The sequence below is a fragment of the Phodopus roborovskii genome, unplaced genomic scaffold, assembly GCF_943737965.1.
Source record: "Phodopus roborovskii unplaced genomic scaffold, PHOROB, whole genome shotgun sequence".
Taxonomy (NCBI): Eukaryota; Metazoa; Chordata; class Mammalia; order Rodentia; family Cricetidae; genus Phodopus; species Phodopus roborovskii.
Genome location: NW_026126448.1, coordinates 13,106,774 through 13,127,228, shown reverse-complemented (window position 1 = coordinate 13,127,228; position 20,455 = coordinate 13,106,774). Strand labels below are relative to the sequence as shown.

General features: G+C 44.3%; 1 protein-coding gene across 2 annotated transcripts in view; it reads right to left on the bottom strand.

Moving 5' to 3' along the window:
* The window catches only part of Mtf1 (metal regulatory transcription factor 1), a 44,818-nt gene that overhangs the window by 3,893 nt on the left and 20,470 nt on the right, over positions 1–20,455 (bottom strand). For both annotated transcript variants that reach the window (XM_051188743.1, XM_051188744.1), the window contains exons 5-9: positions 17,830–17,903; positions 17,104–17,240; positions 10,827–10,904; positions 3,269–3,371; positions 2,206–2,822 (exon numbers count right to left, since the gene is read on the bottom strand). In XM_051188743.1, coding sequence (XP_051044700.1) covers positions 2,206–2,822; positions 3,269–3,371; positions 10,827–10,904; positions 17,104–17,240; positions 17,830–17,903 — 1,009 coding nt within the window. The remainder of the gene's footprint in view (positions 1–2,205; positions 2,823–3,268; positions 3,372–10,826; positions 10,905–17,103; positions 17,241–17,829; positions 17,904–20,455) is intronic.

The window sequence follows — 20,455 nt, the reverse complement described above, 5'->3', positions numbered from 1 at the left end:
AGGAGCTTTCTATTTTTAAATCCCACTTTAAAACACAACAAAATGTGCTTCAATATGAGTCTGGGGAGAATTTTGATTTCTGGCTAAGATACAGATGGGACTATAAAACGAAATGATAGAAGGATAAAGAATGAAGCTCAGTAAGTAGAGCACTTGTATAAGTTTATTCCTCAATATATCAGATAAAACATAAAAGAGATGGGAGACACAAGTGTCCAGTCCTCCCCCACCACACCTTTTCTCTTTACTTTTTATGTGGGGGAGAGGGTGTGGAGACACAGGATCTGGCTGTATAGCCCAGGCTGGCCTTAAACTTAGCTTTCTTGCCCATACCTCCAGAGCAAAGGGATTATAGGCATGAGGCCAATATTTAAATATATGTAAATGATTCCCACATGGGAAAAGAATGGCTTTTGTTTTATTTAGTAGCTCCCAAGGGCAGATTCAGAAAAACAAAGACTCTAAGCAGGCAGACTGGGAGAGAATACTGGAAAGGTCATTCCAATGACCCCGATCATCTTATCTACAGCTGGCCCCCAAGTCATTTCTAGACTATCTTTCCAGTTTGTTGAAACCTATGCATCAATTCCCCTCTGTAGTTCCTCCCACTTCTCACCCAATTCCTAGCCATGGCTCAAGGCCCACTTGATCTACGTGGCCAAGCAAGCTTCTGAGTATCTGAACTCTCCAGTGATAGCACAGCTCTGGGGATAGTCTGCCTGTTTTCAAGTCTCTACTTTGCCTGGCATGGGCCAGTCACTCTAGTATGGCTCCTGAGGGCACCGGGCTAGACCATAGCAGACAGACATATAGACAAAGTATTCATACACAGAAATTAAAAATAAAACTGAAAGAAGTAAGAGAGTGCTGACAAGATAGCTCAGTGGAGCCAGACTTGGTGGCCCAGGCCTTTAACGCCAGCTCTCAGAGGCACAGGCAGGCAGATGTCTGTAAGTTTAACACCAGCCTGGTCTACAGAGTGAGTTCCTGGTCAGCCAGGGCTCTGGAGAGAGACCCTATCTAAAAGAAAGAAAGAAAGGAGTTGGGGGGGGGGGAGGACGAGTAGGTAGAGACACCTGCCACCAAAAAGTGTCTCCCACAAATTGTCCTCTGACCTCCACACACATGCCATGGCACACATGCACCCCTCTCAACAATAAACATCCTAAAAGTCACCCCTTTTACATGAGGTCAGAACTCAGCCAAAGGGCTTTGTTTTGTTTTGCTTCATTGCTGGTATTATTGGGCTCTTTGCCTGTTGGTAATATTAATATTTTAGTCTCTTTACTTGAATGCACACCTTAAATCATGCTTGCTATTTTCCTGTATCCTCCAGCATAAAATCTGGCAAATACTAGGCTCTCAAAACACATTGACTCTAATTTAAAATAACAAAATAAATAAATAAAAAGTTAAAAACAAAAAAACCTATACTGACATGGTGGCCAAGTATTTCCAGAGTCAAGACTTAAATGCATTCTTAGAAAAGAACCCAGGGGCCTGAGTTATGCTTGCCCAGCATGTGCATGGCAATGGGTCTGATCCCTTGCACTGCAAAAAAAAAAAAAGAAGAAGAAGAAAGTAAACAGATCTGCTTCCCTGACACATTCCTGGGCCACTGAGATCTGCAGACTGCTTTCCTTCACAGGAGAGTCCAACCTTTTGATGTCACAAGGTAATGACGGTGCCTGCTAATGCTGAGCCAAATTCATTGGCATCTTGGACAAATGCAGCCCAGAGGCCACAGGCTAGATGTGCATGTGTGGTACTAGGTGATGTGATTAGCTTTAGAGGGAATATACATTCAGGTGTCTTTACTAGGTAAACTTTAAAGTTGTTTTTCTTGTGGGGAGGAGGGAAGGGGAACTAGGATTAGAATGTAAAAAAAATAAATTAATAAAAAATGTTTTTAAAAAAGTTATTTTTCTTGTCTTTATCTTAGACATTAATCCATTCCCCTAGATCAGCAACACTTTACTGGGGAAAATAGCTACATGGATATGTGTTTTGAGGTAGGTAAGTTAGCTATTTCCCTTTTGAAATAAAAGTCTGAAGGCTGGGGATGTACTCGATGATAGATCACCTGCCTAACATATATGAAGGTTCAATCCCCACGACTACTAGAAAAAAGAAAGGAAGGGAGGGACATGTCTTCTATACACACGTCACGTCACCCCACTGGGTGTGCTTATGAGTAATACTTACAATTTGTTCCTGGTTTTGCGGTGAACTGGTGGCACCATTCAAAATCCACTGTAAGTTCTGCTCTCCCATGACTAGGCTGGACTGCAGGATTGCCGTGTTGGGAGTTGGGGTGATGGTTATGGTGGGATTATTAGTTAGGACAGAGTTGGCACCCAGGGGCAGAGTCTGGACCATAGCAGGCAGGGGCTCAGTAGTACTTTGTGGTGGGGCTGGTGCTGCCACGGCTGATGCCACTGCCGCCGCCGCCGCCGCCGCTGCTGCTGCTGCAGGAGCCCCAGCAACAACAGAAAGTCCTGGTACCATGGTCTGGGGTGGTGCCTGGGGGTGCGGAAGAAACTCTTGATGATTAGCAGCAAACTGTGTGCTGTGGGGAACAGGCACTTCTGGAGGTTGTAAGAGAGCAGGGGGGCTGCCAAATGCAGCTGGCTGGGAACCAGGTCCTAGGGAGGGAGCAGGTGGAGGGGCGGACGGAGCTGAGGCTGGTAGCAAAGGCTGGGGTGGCTCAGGGATGCCAGGCTGCAGTACAAGTGGAAGGGATAAAGATGCTGAATTTCCTGCAGGTGGTGGAACATCATTGACAGACTCTGCGTCACCATGAAAACTGTCAATCAAGGCAGCTGGCAAGGGAAAGAAAAAGAAACATGTATCCACATCCCAAGCTTCATAGGAACCACAAAAACAAGTCTTTATGGGCCAATCACTTCACTGCTAGCTGGCCTAGCTTCCTGATCAAACACACTGTATAAAGACATGTACTAAGCAAATTCAACTAGAACAAAAGTATCCTGTGGCTCTTCTGCAAAGAGAAGAGGCAAGCTTTTTGGCATGATTAGTCAGAAGACATCTGGCAGTGGAGAGCTGTATAGTACAGACATACAGACATACTACGTACACATCAGCAGCCTCATTTTTGTGGCCACCCACTCACGGAGGGAGTGAACACTAAAGGGAAAAAGTCCACAGCCCCTGCTGTTCTTTGAAATCCAACAAGAGATTGAAAAGGAGACCTTCCCCGAGCATCATGGGGAGTCCAGAAAGGATGGATTGAAAAGTGAAAGCATACCTGTCTGCAGAGGGTCATCCTGAATTGCAGAGTCATCTGAACTCTGGAACATTGATTCAAAGATGATTGCTGGTGAAATTGTGCTGAGGTCCTGGTCCTGGGTCTGGCAGGGAGAGAGGTGAGATTCGTCATCCTGAGAAAGTCTCCTCTTGGAGAATATAAACAAAGCAGGGGAACTAATGACCTTCTTCTGATAGGCTTCCTGTTCTTATCTCCCTTTTGTAGGTACTGGAGACTGAACCCAGAGCCCTCAGGCCAGCATTCCACTCCTGAGTTACATCCCCAGGACTCAATTTTTGTTTTTCTTTTGAGACAGGGTCTCATTAAATTGCTCAAGCCAGTTCTGAACTGATCCTACTGCGTGTGTTTCCCTGAAACTGGGCCATGAAGAATCAGCAGCTCTGCCCTGCAAGTGGATGACCAGTTCCTGTATACAGTGTCTCTGGAATGCAGGCACAGGCACAGGGGTGCGCTTTTCACAATGCATCAGCAGAGGCGAGTATCTGTGACAGAGGCTATGGACTCTACAAAGCCTGGAATGTTTACTTTAGCCCATTTAAGTGGAGGGACTTGGGTGCACCCTGAACCCATATGCTGCCAACAACCATTCCTATAACTCTAGTTCCAAGGGTTTCAATTCCCTTTTCTGGCCTCCATGGACAATAGACATGCAGCGTGCAAGCAAAACACTCATGTACATAAAAGTAACCCTAAATCTTATAAACCTTGCTTTAAAAGACCAAATCCTACATGGAAATGAGATTGTAGTCTGAATATTACTGCTATAATTTGCCTCATGGAAATTCATGTTAATTGAGTCAAAATGATCCCTTTTTTAAAAAAAGAGAAAGGAACTCCTGCATAATCCCCATAAAGCTTAGGGAGTGGGGATCAGATAGGATCACTGCAGTGAGGTTAACACTCAGTGGTTCTGGCTTCATAAAAAGGAAAGACGTGGCCAGGTGTTGGTGCACATCATTAGTTCCACCACTCAGGAGGCAGAGGCAGAGGCAGAGGCAGACAGATCTCTGTGAGTTAGAGGCCAGCCTGGTCTACACATTGAGTTCCAGGACAGGCTCCAAAGCAATACAGAGAAACCCTGTCTCAGGGAGGGAAGAAAAAAAAAAAAAAAAAAAAAAAAAAAAAAAAAAAAAAGAAGAAGAAGAAGAGGCCAGGCCTGACAGCAAAACCTTTAATCCAAGCAATTGGGAATCAGGGGTGAGTGAATCTTTGTCATTTCCAGGCTAGCCAGGTCTACACAGTGAGTATCAGGACAGCCTGTCTAAGAAAAGAAAGAGACCAGGACAAACACACTCAACCTTTCTGCCAGAGAGGCTACCACTAAAGCCAGGTAGGGCACACATCTGTCATCCCAGTATACAAGAGTCTAAGACAGGGAGATACAAAGTCCAAGGCCAACCCAGGTTCAATGCTAACCTGGGCTACATGTGAAGGATCCTGTTTCCCAAAATAAAGGAGAGGGATTAAGGGCTTAGTCTGTAATGCGTTTGTCATGCAGGCAGAGGAACTGAGTTTAGATGTCTAGCACCCCCACAAAATAAATGAATAAATATAAGCATGATAATAACAAAAGGCAGGCCCGGTGGTGGTGGTGGTGGCGCATGCACTCAGGAGGCAGAGGCAGGTGGATCTCTGTGAGTTTGAGGCCAGCCTGGTCTACAGAGCTAGTTCCAGGACAGGCTCCAAAGCCACAGAGAAAGCCTGTCTCAAAAAACCAAAAAAAAAAAAAAAAAAAGTGGCAAATATAGTGGTGCATGTCTGTTGTCTGTGATCCCAGCACTGGGGAGGCAGAGTCAGGAGGATTCCTGGGGCTTGCTGACCAGCCAGTCTAGCCAAGTTCAGTAAGAGATCCATCCAGTCCCCAAACCAAAGTAGAGAGTAACAGAGGAAGACACCTGATAATGACCTCTGGCCTTCACCAGCATGAGCACGACTGTACACACAGGAACACACAGGAACACACAGGAACACACACATCCTGCCCATCACAGTTGTATAACTGCACACACAGAAGGACACACACTCATCTGGCCCATCAACTTTGGACTTCCGGAATCATGATCCAAAGTAACTAAGTTTTCTGTAAAACCGAGTCTGTGATATTATATTATCAGCAATCGAAAACAGACTGAAATAATCCCCTGCAGTTTGCCCCTCTTCTGTGGTAGTGACATAATATCTTTCAAGGTCATTATATTCTGATATGTAATGTAGGTAGGTAATCAAACCAATAAGAAATCAAACCAACCTAAGAACCTCAGTGACAAAAACTGAAAGCCTTATACTTCACAAAATGCCAGAGGTTAAAGGCATTTAAAACACTAAAAGACGGAGCTGGAGGGAGAGCTCAGTGGTTCAGAGCATGCACTGCTCTTGCAGAGCTCAGTTCCCAGTACCCATGTCTCACAACTACCCGGAACTCAAACTCCGGGGGAATCCAATGCCTCTGGCCTCCCTGAGTAACTATATCCCACCCACACACACAAAAATTTAACAAAATGAAGAAAGCTACAATTCTCCTGTCTACTGTCCACCTCAGAAGTCTACATGGCAAAGTCAACAGCTCACAAAAGCCCAGGGAAACAGGGTGACAGTAGGGTAGGGACCAGAAGCTCTGACATCTTGGAGCACACGCACCCCAATTGTCTAAAGACATCAGTCAAATGTATCCTGGGACAATGCAAGCCAAGGACCCCAAATTTAAGTCAGGGTTAAAATACAGATTTTTTTTTTAAAAAAAGATTTACTTATTTTATGTATATATACGTACTCTTTTTGCAGGTATGCCTACAAAGCCAGAAGAGGGCATCTCACTACAGATGGCTATAAGCCACCATATGCCGGGAATTGAATTCAGGACCTCTGGAAGAGCAGCCAATGCTCTTACCCGCTGAGCCATCACTCCAGGCCTTAAAATACAGATTTTATGTGAACTGCAGATAAAAGTAATTGAAAGCAATCTCCTGGTCATGGTGGATCTTGCCTATAACCAGAGTCCTGTAGGCTGAGGATGAGCAAGGCTGTAAAAGCTGGCCTGGGCTCCAAGGTGAGGTATTGTCTCAAAAGAACAAATTTAGAAATGAGGGCAGAAAATAAGGCAGGAAGGAAGAAGACAAAGAGGGAACTTGGGGATGGGTCAGTGGGTAAGGGGAAAGGTGTTTGACACACAAGTGTGAAGATCTGAGTTTGAATACCCAGAAGACAGAAAAGCTAGACAGAGCAACATGAGCCTATGCCATCTCAGCATTCCACAGCCAGAGAAAAGGGAGACAGAATCCCCAGGTCAAAGCCTAGTGAGCCTGATGGAAAACAAAACAAAACAAAACAAAACAAAACAAAACAAAAAAACAGAGACTCTGCAGCCTCAAAACAACAGGGAAGGTGAGGACCAACATCTGAGACTGAGCTCTGACTTGTACACAGCAACACTTAAGTGTCCTCAATAACACACATGGAGGGAGGGAGAGAGGGAGAGAGAGGAGAGAGTGAGTTCACTGTAAAAGATGGGTTTTGTGGCTCATGCCTATAATTCCAGCACTCAGAGACAGGAGGATTGCTATGAGTTTGGGGACAGCATGGACTGACTATACAGTCAGATCCTATTTCAAAAGAAGACACTGAATTACAAAACAAAGTAAAAACTGTCTTTGGATGGGACTTGGTCCCGGTTGCCAGCTTCTCTATCTTCCAGGCATTCTACAACTCTGCTTGTGGGACAGAGAGCTCAAGCCTTGCTGCTGGGCAGAACGTGGTGACTGGGGCTGTGCCCAGTGTGGAGGTCATTAGTTATAGAGCTGCTTCGGAGGCAATTATTCTATTCTGATTCCATCTGCTGTAAGAACTAAAGGGGAGCCAGGTGTGGTGGTGCAGACCTTTAATCTAAGCACTTGGGATGCAGAGACAGGAGGATCTCTGTGAGTTCCAAACAAAACTAACCAAGCAAAAAAAAAAAAAAAAAAAAAAAAGAACTAAGGGAAAAGTGCAGTCACTGAAGCTCAGTACGGTGGAGAATGGCAATACCCTGTGCAGCACCTCTAGTCCCCTGCCCAGCTGAGTCAGGACTCAGACCAAGGCTGTGACTTTCAGATTCTGCACTGTGACCTGAAGAAGTCACAAAAGAGAGAGAGAGGAGAGAAGAGGGGAGGAGGAAGAGAGGTAAAAGAAAGGAAGAAAGAAAAAGAGGGCAGAAAGTGGCTGGCACTGTCGCCTGACATCTTCCTTTGACCTCATCTGTAAATACATATGCACACACCACACATACAAAAAAGAGAAAGAGAAGGAATAGAAATATTGGTTATAAAACCTAATGTTTTAATTTTCTTTTTTGTTTGTTTTATTGAACAAAAAACTCTAGAGAATCCTTCATTGTGCAGCTCCAGCTGGCTGTTTTTTAAATCAACCTCAAACTTGTAGCAATCCCCCTGCCTCTGCCTCCCAAGAGCTGGGATTACAGGCGTGCAACAGCACAGCACACAGGGCTACAGTCTTTTCTTTAAAAAATATTTATTTATTTATTTGCTTTTTGAGATAGGGTTTCTGTATATAATAGCTCTGGTTGTCCTGAAACTCCCTCTGTAGACCAGGCTGGCCTCAAACCCACAGATAATCCACCTGCCTTTACCTCCAGAGTGCTGGGATTAAAGGCTATAATTAATTTCTTAAGCTGAGTGTTTGGAGAGAAAAGTCAAACAGAAGCAAGCATAAAGATCAAACCATGAGAAACCCATCTCTCTGTGCTGGTGCCATGGTGTGATGACTCATTAGGCAGCACACTTACGGCACATGTCACTCTGTGCATGTACAATGCTCCTCAATAAAGGTTCCAAAACATAGAACAAGAAAGAGGGAGGCAGGGAGGAGAAGAGCCGGAGAGGGAGGAAGGGCAGGTGCTGAGCCCCACACCAGGCTTCAAAGCAAAACCTGTGGCTGCAGAATTAGTGGGAATTCCTCTCCAAAGTAGAGGCAACGACAGCTGAGCTCTGGGTCAGAGCAGAGAAAACAGCAGGAGCTTTCCAGGTCCAGATGAGCTCAGAGCTCAGCAGCCAAAAGATGCAGTGGCCACTCCCTGGGAGATCCAGCCCCTTCCCAAAAGGTTGGAGCAAACCAGGTTCATTTCTAGGACACATATACACAGACACCCTTAGGATGATAATCTCATACACATCTGCCACTCAACTCTACCAACCCCCCAATTATTAAGAGATATCACATTAGTCGTCTGACTGCTCCTTGGTTTGAAAGACTGAAAAAAACTCTTTCTAAATCTGGGCTAAACACTGGGTGCCAGGAGCAAAACAGACAGACTAGGGGATAGGATTCCTCTGATGACACAGGTTAACTATGCTAGAAATGGCTGCACTTTTCACAATCTTCTTATGGTTCCTATTTATCAGGTGTCTTCTCTGGTGACCTCAGAGCTCCCAAAAGCTTCCAAGTCTTATGTCATGTCCTGACCAGCATGGACTTCTCAGCTATGTAATACAGTAAATGTTGGGCTTCCAGATGGCTCTGTAGGTAAAGAAGACTGCTCTTGCAAGTCTGATGTCCTTAGTTCAATCCCCAGAACCCAGAAGTTGCCTCCTTGTCCTGTGTATATGTGCTGTGGAATGTCCATTTGCACACACATGGACTAAATAAATGTTACAGGAGTATTGTACCAGGAAGTCTTGGGCTGGGTGACACAGAGGGCATCCCAGACATCTTGAGTACAAACTTCAGAAAATTTGTTCTGTAATATGAGTGACAGTCATGTGGAATACTCAATGTTTTTCACCTTTGTTCTCCAGATTAAGCTATCTCCAACCTGTTTCTTCATCGTTAAGTCTAATCTAAGAATCTTTCCATGTGCCTTTTGCATTCCTTTAAGGGCACACATGTACAGGAGCATGACATGTTATGGAGAGCAGAGGAGAACTTGGTGAGGACAATTCCTTATTGACTTTGGAGACTCAAGACTCAACTAGCTCTCCAGGCTTGAGTGACAAGCACTTTCTCCACTGAACTATCCTGACAGTCCCTGGTTTTGAATTATATGACTTAATATTCACTTCTAAACATACTGTTTTTTTTTTTTTTTTTTTTTGTAGCATTGCTCCTTGAATGTACAATATTGCTATCTGTACCTCACAAGTGTTAGAATTACAGGTACTAACTTTAATGCCCAAATATTAATGCTGGCTTGGTTTATTTTATTTATTTATCGGGAGAAGGTCTCACTTACACAGTATAGGCTGACCACAAATTACTGGCAAATTACTTCTGCCTCCGATTCCCAAGTACTAGTGTTAGAAGCATGTACCACCATACCTGGCTTCATTTTTAAATAGTTCCTAATTCTCCACTAAGACTTCCTATTTGCATAAACATATTCATTTATGCCCATGAGCAAATGTTAGCTATGAAAACCTTTTATCTGGGTAAGGTGGGACTCAGAACACTGTGCTTGCCTAAATCCCCAGCCCCCAAGCACACTTTTTAATATCGCTCTCAGCTGTGCTGACTCTGGCTATAAGGGGAGCACAAGAGCACACACTTTATTTTCTTCTTGTTTAGAGACAGGTCTCACTGCTACTCCCAATGGTCTCAAACTGCTAGGCTCCCACAATCCTCCTGCCTCATTCTCCTATCAATGGGACTACAGGTGCACCATCACACCCAGATAAGGACTTACATTCTCGCAGGTGCTACTGTTGACTCTGTTGACCTCCACACTTTAAGTAAAGGTTTTCCAGTTCAGTATGGTGGTTCACACAGGCAGTCCCAGCATCTGGACACTGAAGAATCAGCCTGCCTACATTGTCCTGAGTTTGACACCAGCCTGGACTACACTGAGTGAGACTGTCTCAAAATACAAGACAGTTGAGAAAAGGAAGCATTTCCCCCTAACATTTCTAAGTCATTCTTCAGCCTGTGTCTAAACATATTCAATTGCATGATTCATTATGAAGAGTGACAGAAAATCTAGCCTGAGCACAAACCTCAAAATTATTGTAAAAAAACAAAAAAAAAAAAAAAAAAAAAAAAAAAAACAAAAAAACCACGAGAACAGCTGGATTGCATAAGCTCAGACTCTGTGTGTAGTGGCCTATTAGCAAACTGTGGAACCACAGTGACAAGATGGACTAGGACTGTCCCTCGGTGGAGGTCTGCACAGTAAGCCCCCTTCAAATGTCCACTAAGGGGAGCTTCAAGAAGGTGAGATGCAGGGTAGAGACAAGTCCAGGAACTCCAAAATTCTGGCACATCTAACTAGACCTCAAGTTCTACTTTGAGGCCAAACCACACGTTCCTGGTTGCAATGCAGGCTGCACAGTGGCTGCTGGAACGTTAGTTACTTAATGAATATTTGCCTCAATTAGTAAAATAAGAAATCTTCTGGGGCCAAATACCATCAGATAAATGATCTAGGCCAAAGGCATTCCCTGAGTAGAAAAAGAACCCTCCACGTCAGGGACTGAACACAATTAGAGACTTCAGTTTGGCCCTCCTCCGTTTTCAAAGAGGAATTCCTCTAGCACCCCTCCTCAGGAACACTTACTGTACTGGAATTTTCGTGCAATTCAGAATCCGTGGACAAAAGGCCCAACTCACTCAGATAAAGTGAGTGATTTGTATCCTGTGAAAGAAAAAAATCGTAATTAATCAACAAATACAGTAAATGAAAATTATAGCGGCACATTACATAGTAAAATACTTGATTACCAAGTCCTTAAGGTTCCAAATGTCTGTATGTGTCACTTAAGAAAGGTCGGACATATCCAAAGCTGGGGCTAAGTAGACTGCTCATTAAAAAGAAAACAAAAACAAACTTACAAAGAAAATCCTTCCATATTCTTACTAGAATATATACCTTCCACCTCCAGTTCTTCTGAGGCAAGATGTCACATAACCCAGCATGGCTTCCAGTTCTCTCTACAGCCACCTCCCAAGTGCTGGGATTGCAGGTATGAGACACCATGCTTAATTCTTTCTTAAAGTGGTTAATAGTTGTTTGTTGTTTTAAGTTTAATTTTATGTGTGTTTTGCCTCCATGTATGTCTGTGTACTATGTGTGCGTGCTTGCTGTTCAAGGAGGCCAGGACAGAGTTTGGATCACCTGAGACTTGAGTTACAGACTGCAATGAACCTCCATGAGGGTGCTGGGAATTGAACCCGGATTCTCTGGAGGAGCAGGCAGTGCTCTAAACCTCTAAGCCATCCCTCCACCCAGTAGCTAATGGTTTTTAAATTATATTATGACTCAAGTTGCAAAAAACAAAAGCGTAGCATGAAATTACTAATATTTGTAATATTTCTCTCATCAAGTAATTTCACGCTACTCAACTGATATTCAGATAAACTGGAGACGTATTATTCAATACTTCAGTTTGAAACATGAGAAAATCAATCCTATGATGAGGGAGTGATGTGTCGGATGTATAGCTAATTAACAAAAGCAGGTGTAGCTTCTGACTGAGCTGTCAATTCTCCTTCCATTAGTGCCTCCACAGGGGCTAGCCGGGTCCCTCCTCACAGTGCTGCTAAGGGAAACTGTTCCAATTCTGCTCCTCAGGCAATTCTGAACTCTCGATTCCTGAACACAAGCCACAATCCTTACCCTAAAGTGGGATCCTGCTTATATTAAAGTGGGTCCCATACCCCTACCCATGTATACATTCAACACACACTGACAGCCCTCACGCAGTCTGCTTTGAAGCTCCAGCTATCCATGGTCAACAATGACTCAAAACTAAATCACAGAAATAAACCATCCCTGAGGAGGAGGATGAAATCTCCTACCATGTGGTAGCTGTCCAAGGCATCAGATCACTTATCTTGATATTGCTGGCTTATGTTCAAGAAATCCTTTCTCTTTTCAAAAAAGATGTATTTTTATTTATCCCTATGTTTCAGAGTATTTCGTTTGTATGTATGTAAGTCCTGGGTGCCTTCAGAGGCCAGAAGAGAGCTCCAGATCCCTTGGAACTAGTATTGTGAGCTAACACTTAGGTGCTGGGAATCGAACCTGGGTCCTCTGCAAAAGCAGCAAGTGTTCTTAACTGCTGAGCCACAACTTGAGCCCTAGCTTACTATCTTTAACAATGACCCCAAAGCACAAGAGCGCTACAGAGACTGAACAGTAGGAACTGTTCCAGGCCAGGAATACAGTAATAAACTAAACAGTCTCTGTGCCTATTAGGCTTCCATTCTAGTGAAAACCAGGAAAAATAAAACAAAAGACAAAACAAAACAAAAAAAAAAAACCAGCACAGGCTGGGCGGTGGTGGTGCACACCTTTAATCCTGGTACTCAGGGGGCAGAGGTGGGCAGGTCTTCGAGTCTGAGGTCAGCCTGATGTACAAAGCAAGTTCTAGGATAGACAGGTATGTTACACAGTGAAACCCTGTCTCAAAAAACAAAAAAAGAAACAACAATAATAGAAAGCACAGAAGATGAGTGCTATGTGGGAAAAAAGAAGTAGCTCTTGCCTCCTGGTTTCAGCTTTAGGGGCATCCACAGTGCAGAAGACAGCTTTCAGAAACCAGTTCTCTCCTTCCATCATGAAGGGCTCTGGGAGCTGAACTCAGGCTGTCAGGCTTGGCAGCAATCGCCTTTACCCACTGTGCTGTATCACCTGCCCAGGAGTTATTCTTGTTTCAGATGGTTGGGGAAAACCTTTCATGGAAATGGTGTGGGAGTAGAAACTAAGGTAGGCACGGAGCATTTGTCCGGCAGGGCATTTAGCAAGTTTACCACAAAGAGGGTGCTACGATGGGAGGGAGAGGACAGGAAATGGATGATGTCAGATAAGCGGCCAGCGTGTTGATGGTTACCAACAGAACTGTGACCTTAACTCTTACATGACACGAGAAGGTGCTGAACAGCTATGAGAACAGACCTTATCTGCATTGTGGTTCAGACAGAAAGATCTCTGAATGATGTAGGCAGGACAGCCCGTGGAAGCCTGGGCCGACACAGAGGTACTAAGCAGGTAATACCACAATCCAGGCACAGACCATAAGCACAATGACTAAAGATACCAGGAAAATGACCAGATAGAACCCTGTCTAGAAGCCAGGGCTTTTGTCCGTCTGTTTTGTTGTCTCTCAGAACCCAGTGAGGCTTTAAACTATTGGTCCTCTTAAGTGCTGAGATTACAGGCATACCCATCACACCCAGCTAGACTCTAGACACACTCTCTTGGTAGAGGAGAAAGACTGCTATTGTCTGTGAAATGTACGATGAAAAGGAAGGGGTCACTAAGACTTGGACCTCTACCACTAGAGAAACCTAGCTGCCTGTGCTACTACACGAATGCTGTAGGAAAAGCAGGTCTGGTCAGGTCAGGTTATAGAAGATCAATATGATTTGGGTGAAGATGCTAATGGGAGGCCGGATGGCACTATCAATGTTAAACTCAGGGCATTGCAGACAGCCCCGAAGCCCCAGACCAGGCAGGAGTCACCCTTCTGCTGAACAGAGGAGATGCAGAGATTCGCTCCTAAAGACCAAGCGCTGATAAACCCAAGGCTGTGTGATGGCTAGTCTTGGTTGTCAACTTGATCACATCTGGAATTAACTAACCATCTCCACCAAAAAAAAAAAAAAAGCTGGACACACCCACACCTGTGAGGGATTTTTAAAAATAACTGGATCATTTGAAGTGAGAAGATTCACTTCTAATCAGGATCTTTTAGGTGGAAAGACACACCTTTAATCTAAAACAGTGACTCTCAATCCCACTGTGGGGTCCAGCTCTTTCACAGAGACCATTAGAAAACACATACATTACAATTCATAACAATAGCAAAATTACAGTTGTGAAGTAGCAAGGAAAATAATTTTATGGTTGGGGTCACCACAACATGAGGAACTGTATTAAAGGGTTGCAGCATTAGGAAGGTTGAGAACCACTGATCTTTTGAGGTGGGACGATCCACCTCTAATCTGGGCCTACATACAGGACATGGAAGATGGAAGCTCTCTCTTGCCTGCTTCCCCCCACCTTTGCTACTGAGGCCATTTCACTGGCATTAAAGGCTACCTCTTCAGGGTTCTGGCACATACTAAGACCAGCTGAAGACATCCAGCCTTGTAGACTGAAAAATTACTGGATTCTTGCACTTTCTGAGGTGTACACATACATATCCATACACACACACACAGAGATTCATTCTGTAAGTTGTTACTGTCTCTAGAGAACCCTGATTAGTACAATCCTGTTGTTTGCAATTCAAGTCTCCATGTTGCTACAAAAAAAGGACCAGATTCTGACCTAAGAAGAGCAGTTCTTGCCTGGTTTATCAGAATAACCTGAGGTGCCCAGAAGTAGCTGCCCAAGGTCACGATCTTAGTGACAGAAGAATGGTTTGAACTGGGGATGGTGAGCACCTGAGGCCACCCTCTTCACAACTAATGTCACCTTTGTCTCAACAATGCTGACCTTAAGAGGCTGGCTCTGGAGTCACAGTGCCGACTAAGTCTCGCTCATGACAAGCTATGCAGACCTTGGCAAACTAATCTCTCCTTGCTGTACGGCTCCTGAGTGCTGGGACTAAAGGCATGGGCCACCAACGCCCGACTGCTCTAAGATTCTTAATCAGTAATGTGGGAATGGTGACAATATGGAGTTGTGATCCAGGCACCTAGAATAGATTCCGGCATATACTTAACATTTAACAAATATTAGTTATCACAGTATTACTGACAACTCAGAGTCCCTTCGTTATTCCTTTTCTGTGTGGGGGACAGCGCCACGGCATGCATGTGGAGGCGAGAGTACAGCTTGCAGGGGTCGGGTCTCTCCACTCACCTCGGGTCACCTTGGGTCCCACAGGAGCCTTGGGGCAAGCACCTTGACCACTGAGCTGAGTAACCAGGGCCCTAGTTTAAAAACTAGAATCCACAGGCTTCTGAGTGTGCTGTCTCTCCAAAAATACTGAAAAGGGGACTGATGAATAAGTTAGCCTGGGGTTGGGGGAAATCCAGGCTGGAGGACTAAAAGCAGTAGAGATGGTCCCTGTCGCCTCTGGCAGAGAGTGAACAGGGAGGAATACAGAGCAGATGAGGTGACAGTCTGGGGAGGGAGGAGAAAAGGCGCTAAAAACCTACTTAGCCACTCCTTGCAAAGATTCAGGCAAAAAAACAGAAGTGGGTTGCACAAAGTGAATCAATCCCAGATCATTCTCAAGGGAGAACCGACTGACTCCTCTACCGGCTTCCATTCCTTTATCCACAAAGTAGTAAGATAACAGTATTACTCACTTTCTAGGATTAACAGATATAGGCCATCTAATACTACCAAACTACAAAGAACAAAAGGGCTGGCAAGATGGCTCAGTAGGTAAAGGCTCCTGCTACCAAGGCTGTGGTCTGAGTTCAGTCCTTGTGACCCACATGGTGGAAGGAAAGAACCAACGTCCATGACTGCAATCAGGTGCACACAATTAACAAAATGTAAAAAAGAAAGGGCAAGCAACAGTAACTGTCCAAAGACCTTTCTAAAATGGAGCTGTAGGAGAGCAAGATGGACAGACGTATAAAGAATAACAAATGAAGCTGGACAGTGGTGGCGCCCTCCTTTAATCCCAGCACTCAGGAGGCAGAGACAGGTGGATCTCTGGAGTTCGAGGCCAGCTTGGTCTACAGAGTGAGTTCCAGGACAGCCTAGCCTCGGCTACAAAGAGAAACCCTGTCTTTAAAAACCAAAGGGGGGCGGGGCGGGAAGAAAAGACTAAAACATGAGAGAGCTTAGAGTTTAAGAGACAGACGGCTCAATGGTTAAGAGCACTTGCTGCTCTTGCAGAGGACCCAAGTTCAATTCCCAGCACCCACACAGTAGTTCTCAACCAGCTGTATGTACGTCTAGTTCCAAGGGACCTAATGCCCTCTTCTGCTTTCCAAGAATACCAGGCATACAAGTGGTATATATACACAAGATCATGCAGGTAAACACCCATCCACATTAAATAAAAATATCTAAAACAAAACAAAACAAACAAAACAACAAACCAAACCTCCTAAAACTTACAGGGACCTCCTCTGTGGCTCAGTGTCCTAAGGTAGGTGCTCTCAAACCTTTTATTCTTCAGACAATCAAAAGGGCTGGGAACCCTTCAGACTAAGCCTGGCTATCTGATGTTGACAGACATGTGAGCAGTATTAGTTTTCATTCCAAATGTAGTACAGACTTACAACCTACTGCAGTCACAAACAGGAAAATGACACTATCTTAAGCGTTCCAAGCCAGTTATGGGGCCTCATGCCCATAATACTAGCACAGGAAAGACTGAGATAGGAGAATTAGAATGGGTTGGATGAGTCTTTTGTCTCAAAACAAAACTCCAAACCACTGGACTGGGGTGATAGCTCAGTCCATAGGTTTCAAGCCCCCAAACCTATGTTTTTTGTTTTTGTAAAGCTGGGGATGTGGTGCACACTTATAATCTATACACGGGGGGAGACATGAGACAGGACTCCTGAAGCTCTCTGGATGGTCAGCCTAGCCTACTTAGCGAGTTCCATGACAATGTGAGAGCCTGTCACAAAAGAAAAGGGCAGGCACAGACAGCAGCCGAGGAGAGCACTTAAGCACATCCTCTGAGCTCAAGCAGCTGCACGTGAGGGCTGTACTACCCAATATGTACCCTTACATACATAACACACATGGTAAGTAGATGAAGAGGGAGGCTGGTGACATTTTTGGCTCCCACCATGCCATGGCAGGGGCACACTGATCCTGACCCATTTTTTAGCCATCTAGGTAACAGGAATCTACAGCTGCAAACAGCTGCTGCCCTGCAGTGTCCAGGTCAGAACAGGAGACAAGAGCGTACCTCTGATCCATTGTGTTGTGGAAGTGCACTGTATGCGGCTCCTTTGTTATCATGACCTTTCATGTGACTTTTGAGACTGTACTGAGTGCTAAATGTCTTCTCACAGCCGTTACTGGGACAGAAGAAGGGTCTTTCGCCTGCAGGAATGAAGAAGCCATGTTAGTTTCATCACCAGGCAAGTGCTCACTTCTGACCCAGGGAAGGTATGAGCAAGAGCAGTTTACAACTGAACCAACTAGGGTGGGCTTTTCCCTCCTAAAACCCAGTGCAGGGGAAAGGAGCGGCCGTGGCCTGTGCCTCTTTGAGGCCTGCAGAGGAAGAAGGCTGCTGCTTCCTTACAACTCTCTGAAAGGCTATGTCTGGTTTCGTGGCTTAAGGCCGAATTCCTGACCCAGTCCTTAGATCCTTCATAAAAAGACACAGGCACTGTAGGTGAAGGCCATGCTGACTGTGCTAGTTCTGTTCCTAGTTTTACAGGTCTCAAGAGAAACCGGGATAGGTTTGCTGAAGATTTAAAAGAAAACTGGAAATTATGCCAGGCATGGTTGGCTCACACCTTTAATCTTGGCACTGAGGAGGCAGAGGCAGGTGGATCTCTCCAGTTCTAGGCTAACCTGGTCTACCAAGGCAGTTCCAGGACAGCCAGGGCTATACAAAGAGACCCTGTCTTGAAGAAAAAAAAAAAAAAAAAAAAAAGGAGAAAGATGGAGATCAGCCTCAACTTACCAGTGTGCGTACGGACGTGAGTTTTAAGGTGGTGGCTTGCTGCAAATGCTTTCCCACAGCCATCGTGATCACATCTAATAAGTAAGTTGTTTAAGCAGAGACAAGCAAGAGTCATTCAGTGAGTTTTATTTACCCTGGAGATCCTGTGCATGCACACTAGAGCAATGTGTAAAACGCTAAGATCACATCAATCATAGCTGCTTTAGAGATGGGAATGAGAGAAAACTAAAACATGGGGGTGGGTTGGCAAGATGGACAGGTTGGCAAGATTGCCACCAAGCCTGAGGTTCTGGGTTTGGATCCCTGGAACCCACATGATAGGAGAGAAACAACTGTATCAAGTTGTCCTCTGACTGTGTGTACTGTGACACACACATATGCACTAAATAAATGAATGAATAAATAAATGGATATAACAAAAAGGGAAGGGAAAAGTGGCAGATCTGGAATGAGCAGGAGCTCAGAATCCAAGATAGGCAGGCATCTCTTGGCCTTTAGGTAAGGCAAATGTCGAGAGTATCCCAAAGATAAAACTCTAAGTAAGACAGGCAGTAGTGGTGAACACCTTTAAACCCACCACTCGGGAAGTAGAGGTAGGTGGATATCTGTGAGTTCAAAGCAAACCTGGTCTACAGAGCTAGCTCCAGGGCATTAGGGCTGTTGTTACACAGAGAAACCCTGTCTCAGAAAACCAAGAAAAAAAAAAAAAAAATCAGACTAAGCAAAGGACAGAACTGTGCTGACAGTGAGAATGTATATGGAAAATCTATGGCCACTGAATTATTATGAATATTAAGATTATTATGAATATTAAGGGCAGGTAAAGAGAGTTGGGACTATAGACATATATCTGTAATCCTAGCACCCAAGAGGCTGAGGCAGGAGGAGGCTGACAAATTCACAGATAGCTGGGCTATAGAGCAAACCTTGTCTCAAAAGGGGGGGAGGGGTTGATCTGTATGGAAGTGGAAAAACAGCATAAAAAACAAAACAATCCCAAAGCACTCATGTGGCTGCACTCAAGAACTAGTCACAGTCCTCAGTAACTTAGCTGGTTCCCTCTGCATCTCAGACAAGGTCTCATACATCCCAGACTGGCTTTGAATTCACTCAGTAGCTATGCATGGCTATACCTGGTTTATGCAGTGCTGAAGCTTAAGCCCTGGGCATCATGAATGCTCGATGAGCTATACGACTCGGCCCCGTGTGCTTTCGTGATAATCAAAGCCAGGAATAATCCTCACCTCCTCAGGATTACTAATGCATTCATCACATGCTTTCTCTAAGGCCTCTCTCATTTCCAGTCTTACTTCATCTCTGTGTACATTTGGGGAAAGCATGTTTGTCTGAGACAGGGTCTCACTATGTAGCCCTGGCTGGTTTGGAACTCACAGAGATCTGCCTGCCTCTGCAGCCCCAGTGCTGAGATCAAAGGTGTATACTACCCTGCCATATGTGGGCATATTTTATTTCTTAACATTTTCTCAAGAGCAGGTTCTGTGTGGTTCTTTATATTGTTTTAGTTGTCATACAGGAACAACTTAATACTTACATATATAACCAAATAGGTTTTCTTATATCTAAACATCTTATTTATTTAAATAGAAAGTTTCTTTAAAGCCTTTTGGTTTTTAATCACATATAATCATCACTGTATCTATCTAGGTCTCCTCTAATATTCAAGACATAACTGTTTTAATCACAAAAATAAATGCACTTATCTGTATAGAAATAAGAGCCCCCCCAGCAACCTGGCAGGGGTGATTAAGTATCTGCAGAGTAACCAATTGGACTTTAATCTCTTGTTCTTAAAGGGGCTGAGACTCAGAAATCCATCTGTAATTTAAAAACTCAATTCCATTTAATTGGTGTCTAAGAGCTAGCTGCTCCTGGAAACTTTTCAACTGCCTCCAAGTGTGTGAAAGACGAGTTGATTTGAAAATTGAAGGGTGGCATATTGATGCCGTAACTTTAAGCAGTATCCCCTGTCAGAATTCAAGGACACTGTTTATGGGAAATCTTCAGCAATACTTAAAACACAGTTATGGGGGTCTTTACAAACTGATTACCTTATAAAAATGTCATATAATCATCCAAGGCTACTACTTCTGAACACTTACTGAGTGCCTGGAACCCTGCCATGTGTTACATGCGATCGGAGGAAAAGGAGGATGGGTACAAGCCGACTCATGCTTACAGACTTATCTACCGTGGATGATGGATGCAGCTAATGAGACGGCTCAGGAGTCAAGAACATTTCCTGCCTCATAGAGGACCCAAATTTAGTTCCAGCTCCAGGGGATCTAATACTATCTTCTAGCCTCTAAGAGTATCAGCACACATATGCCATGTACTCACAGAGATACATACTTAAAAGTCAAATTTTAAAATATGGATTTTGAGGGCTGGGGAGATGTTTAAGAGCACTGGCTGCTCTTCCAGAGGTCCTGAGTTCAGTTCCCAGCAACCATGTGGTGGCTCACAAATGTCTATAATAGGATCTGATGCCCTCTTCTGGAAGTATATATACAGAGTACTGTTGATATATCTACACAAAATCATGTAGCTCTATATGTATACAAACATGAGATATTAAAAGCGACAGCAAACAAGTAACAGAGTCAAT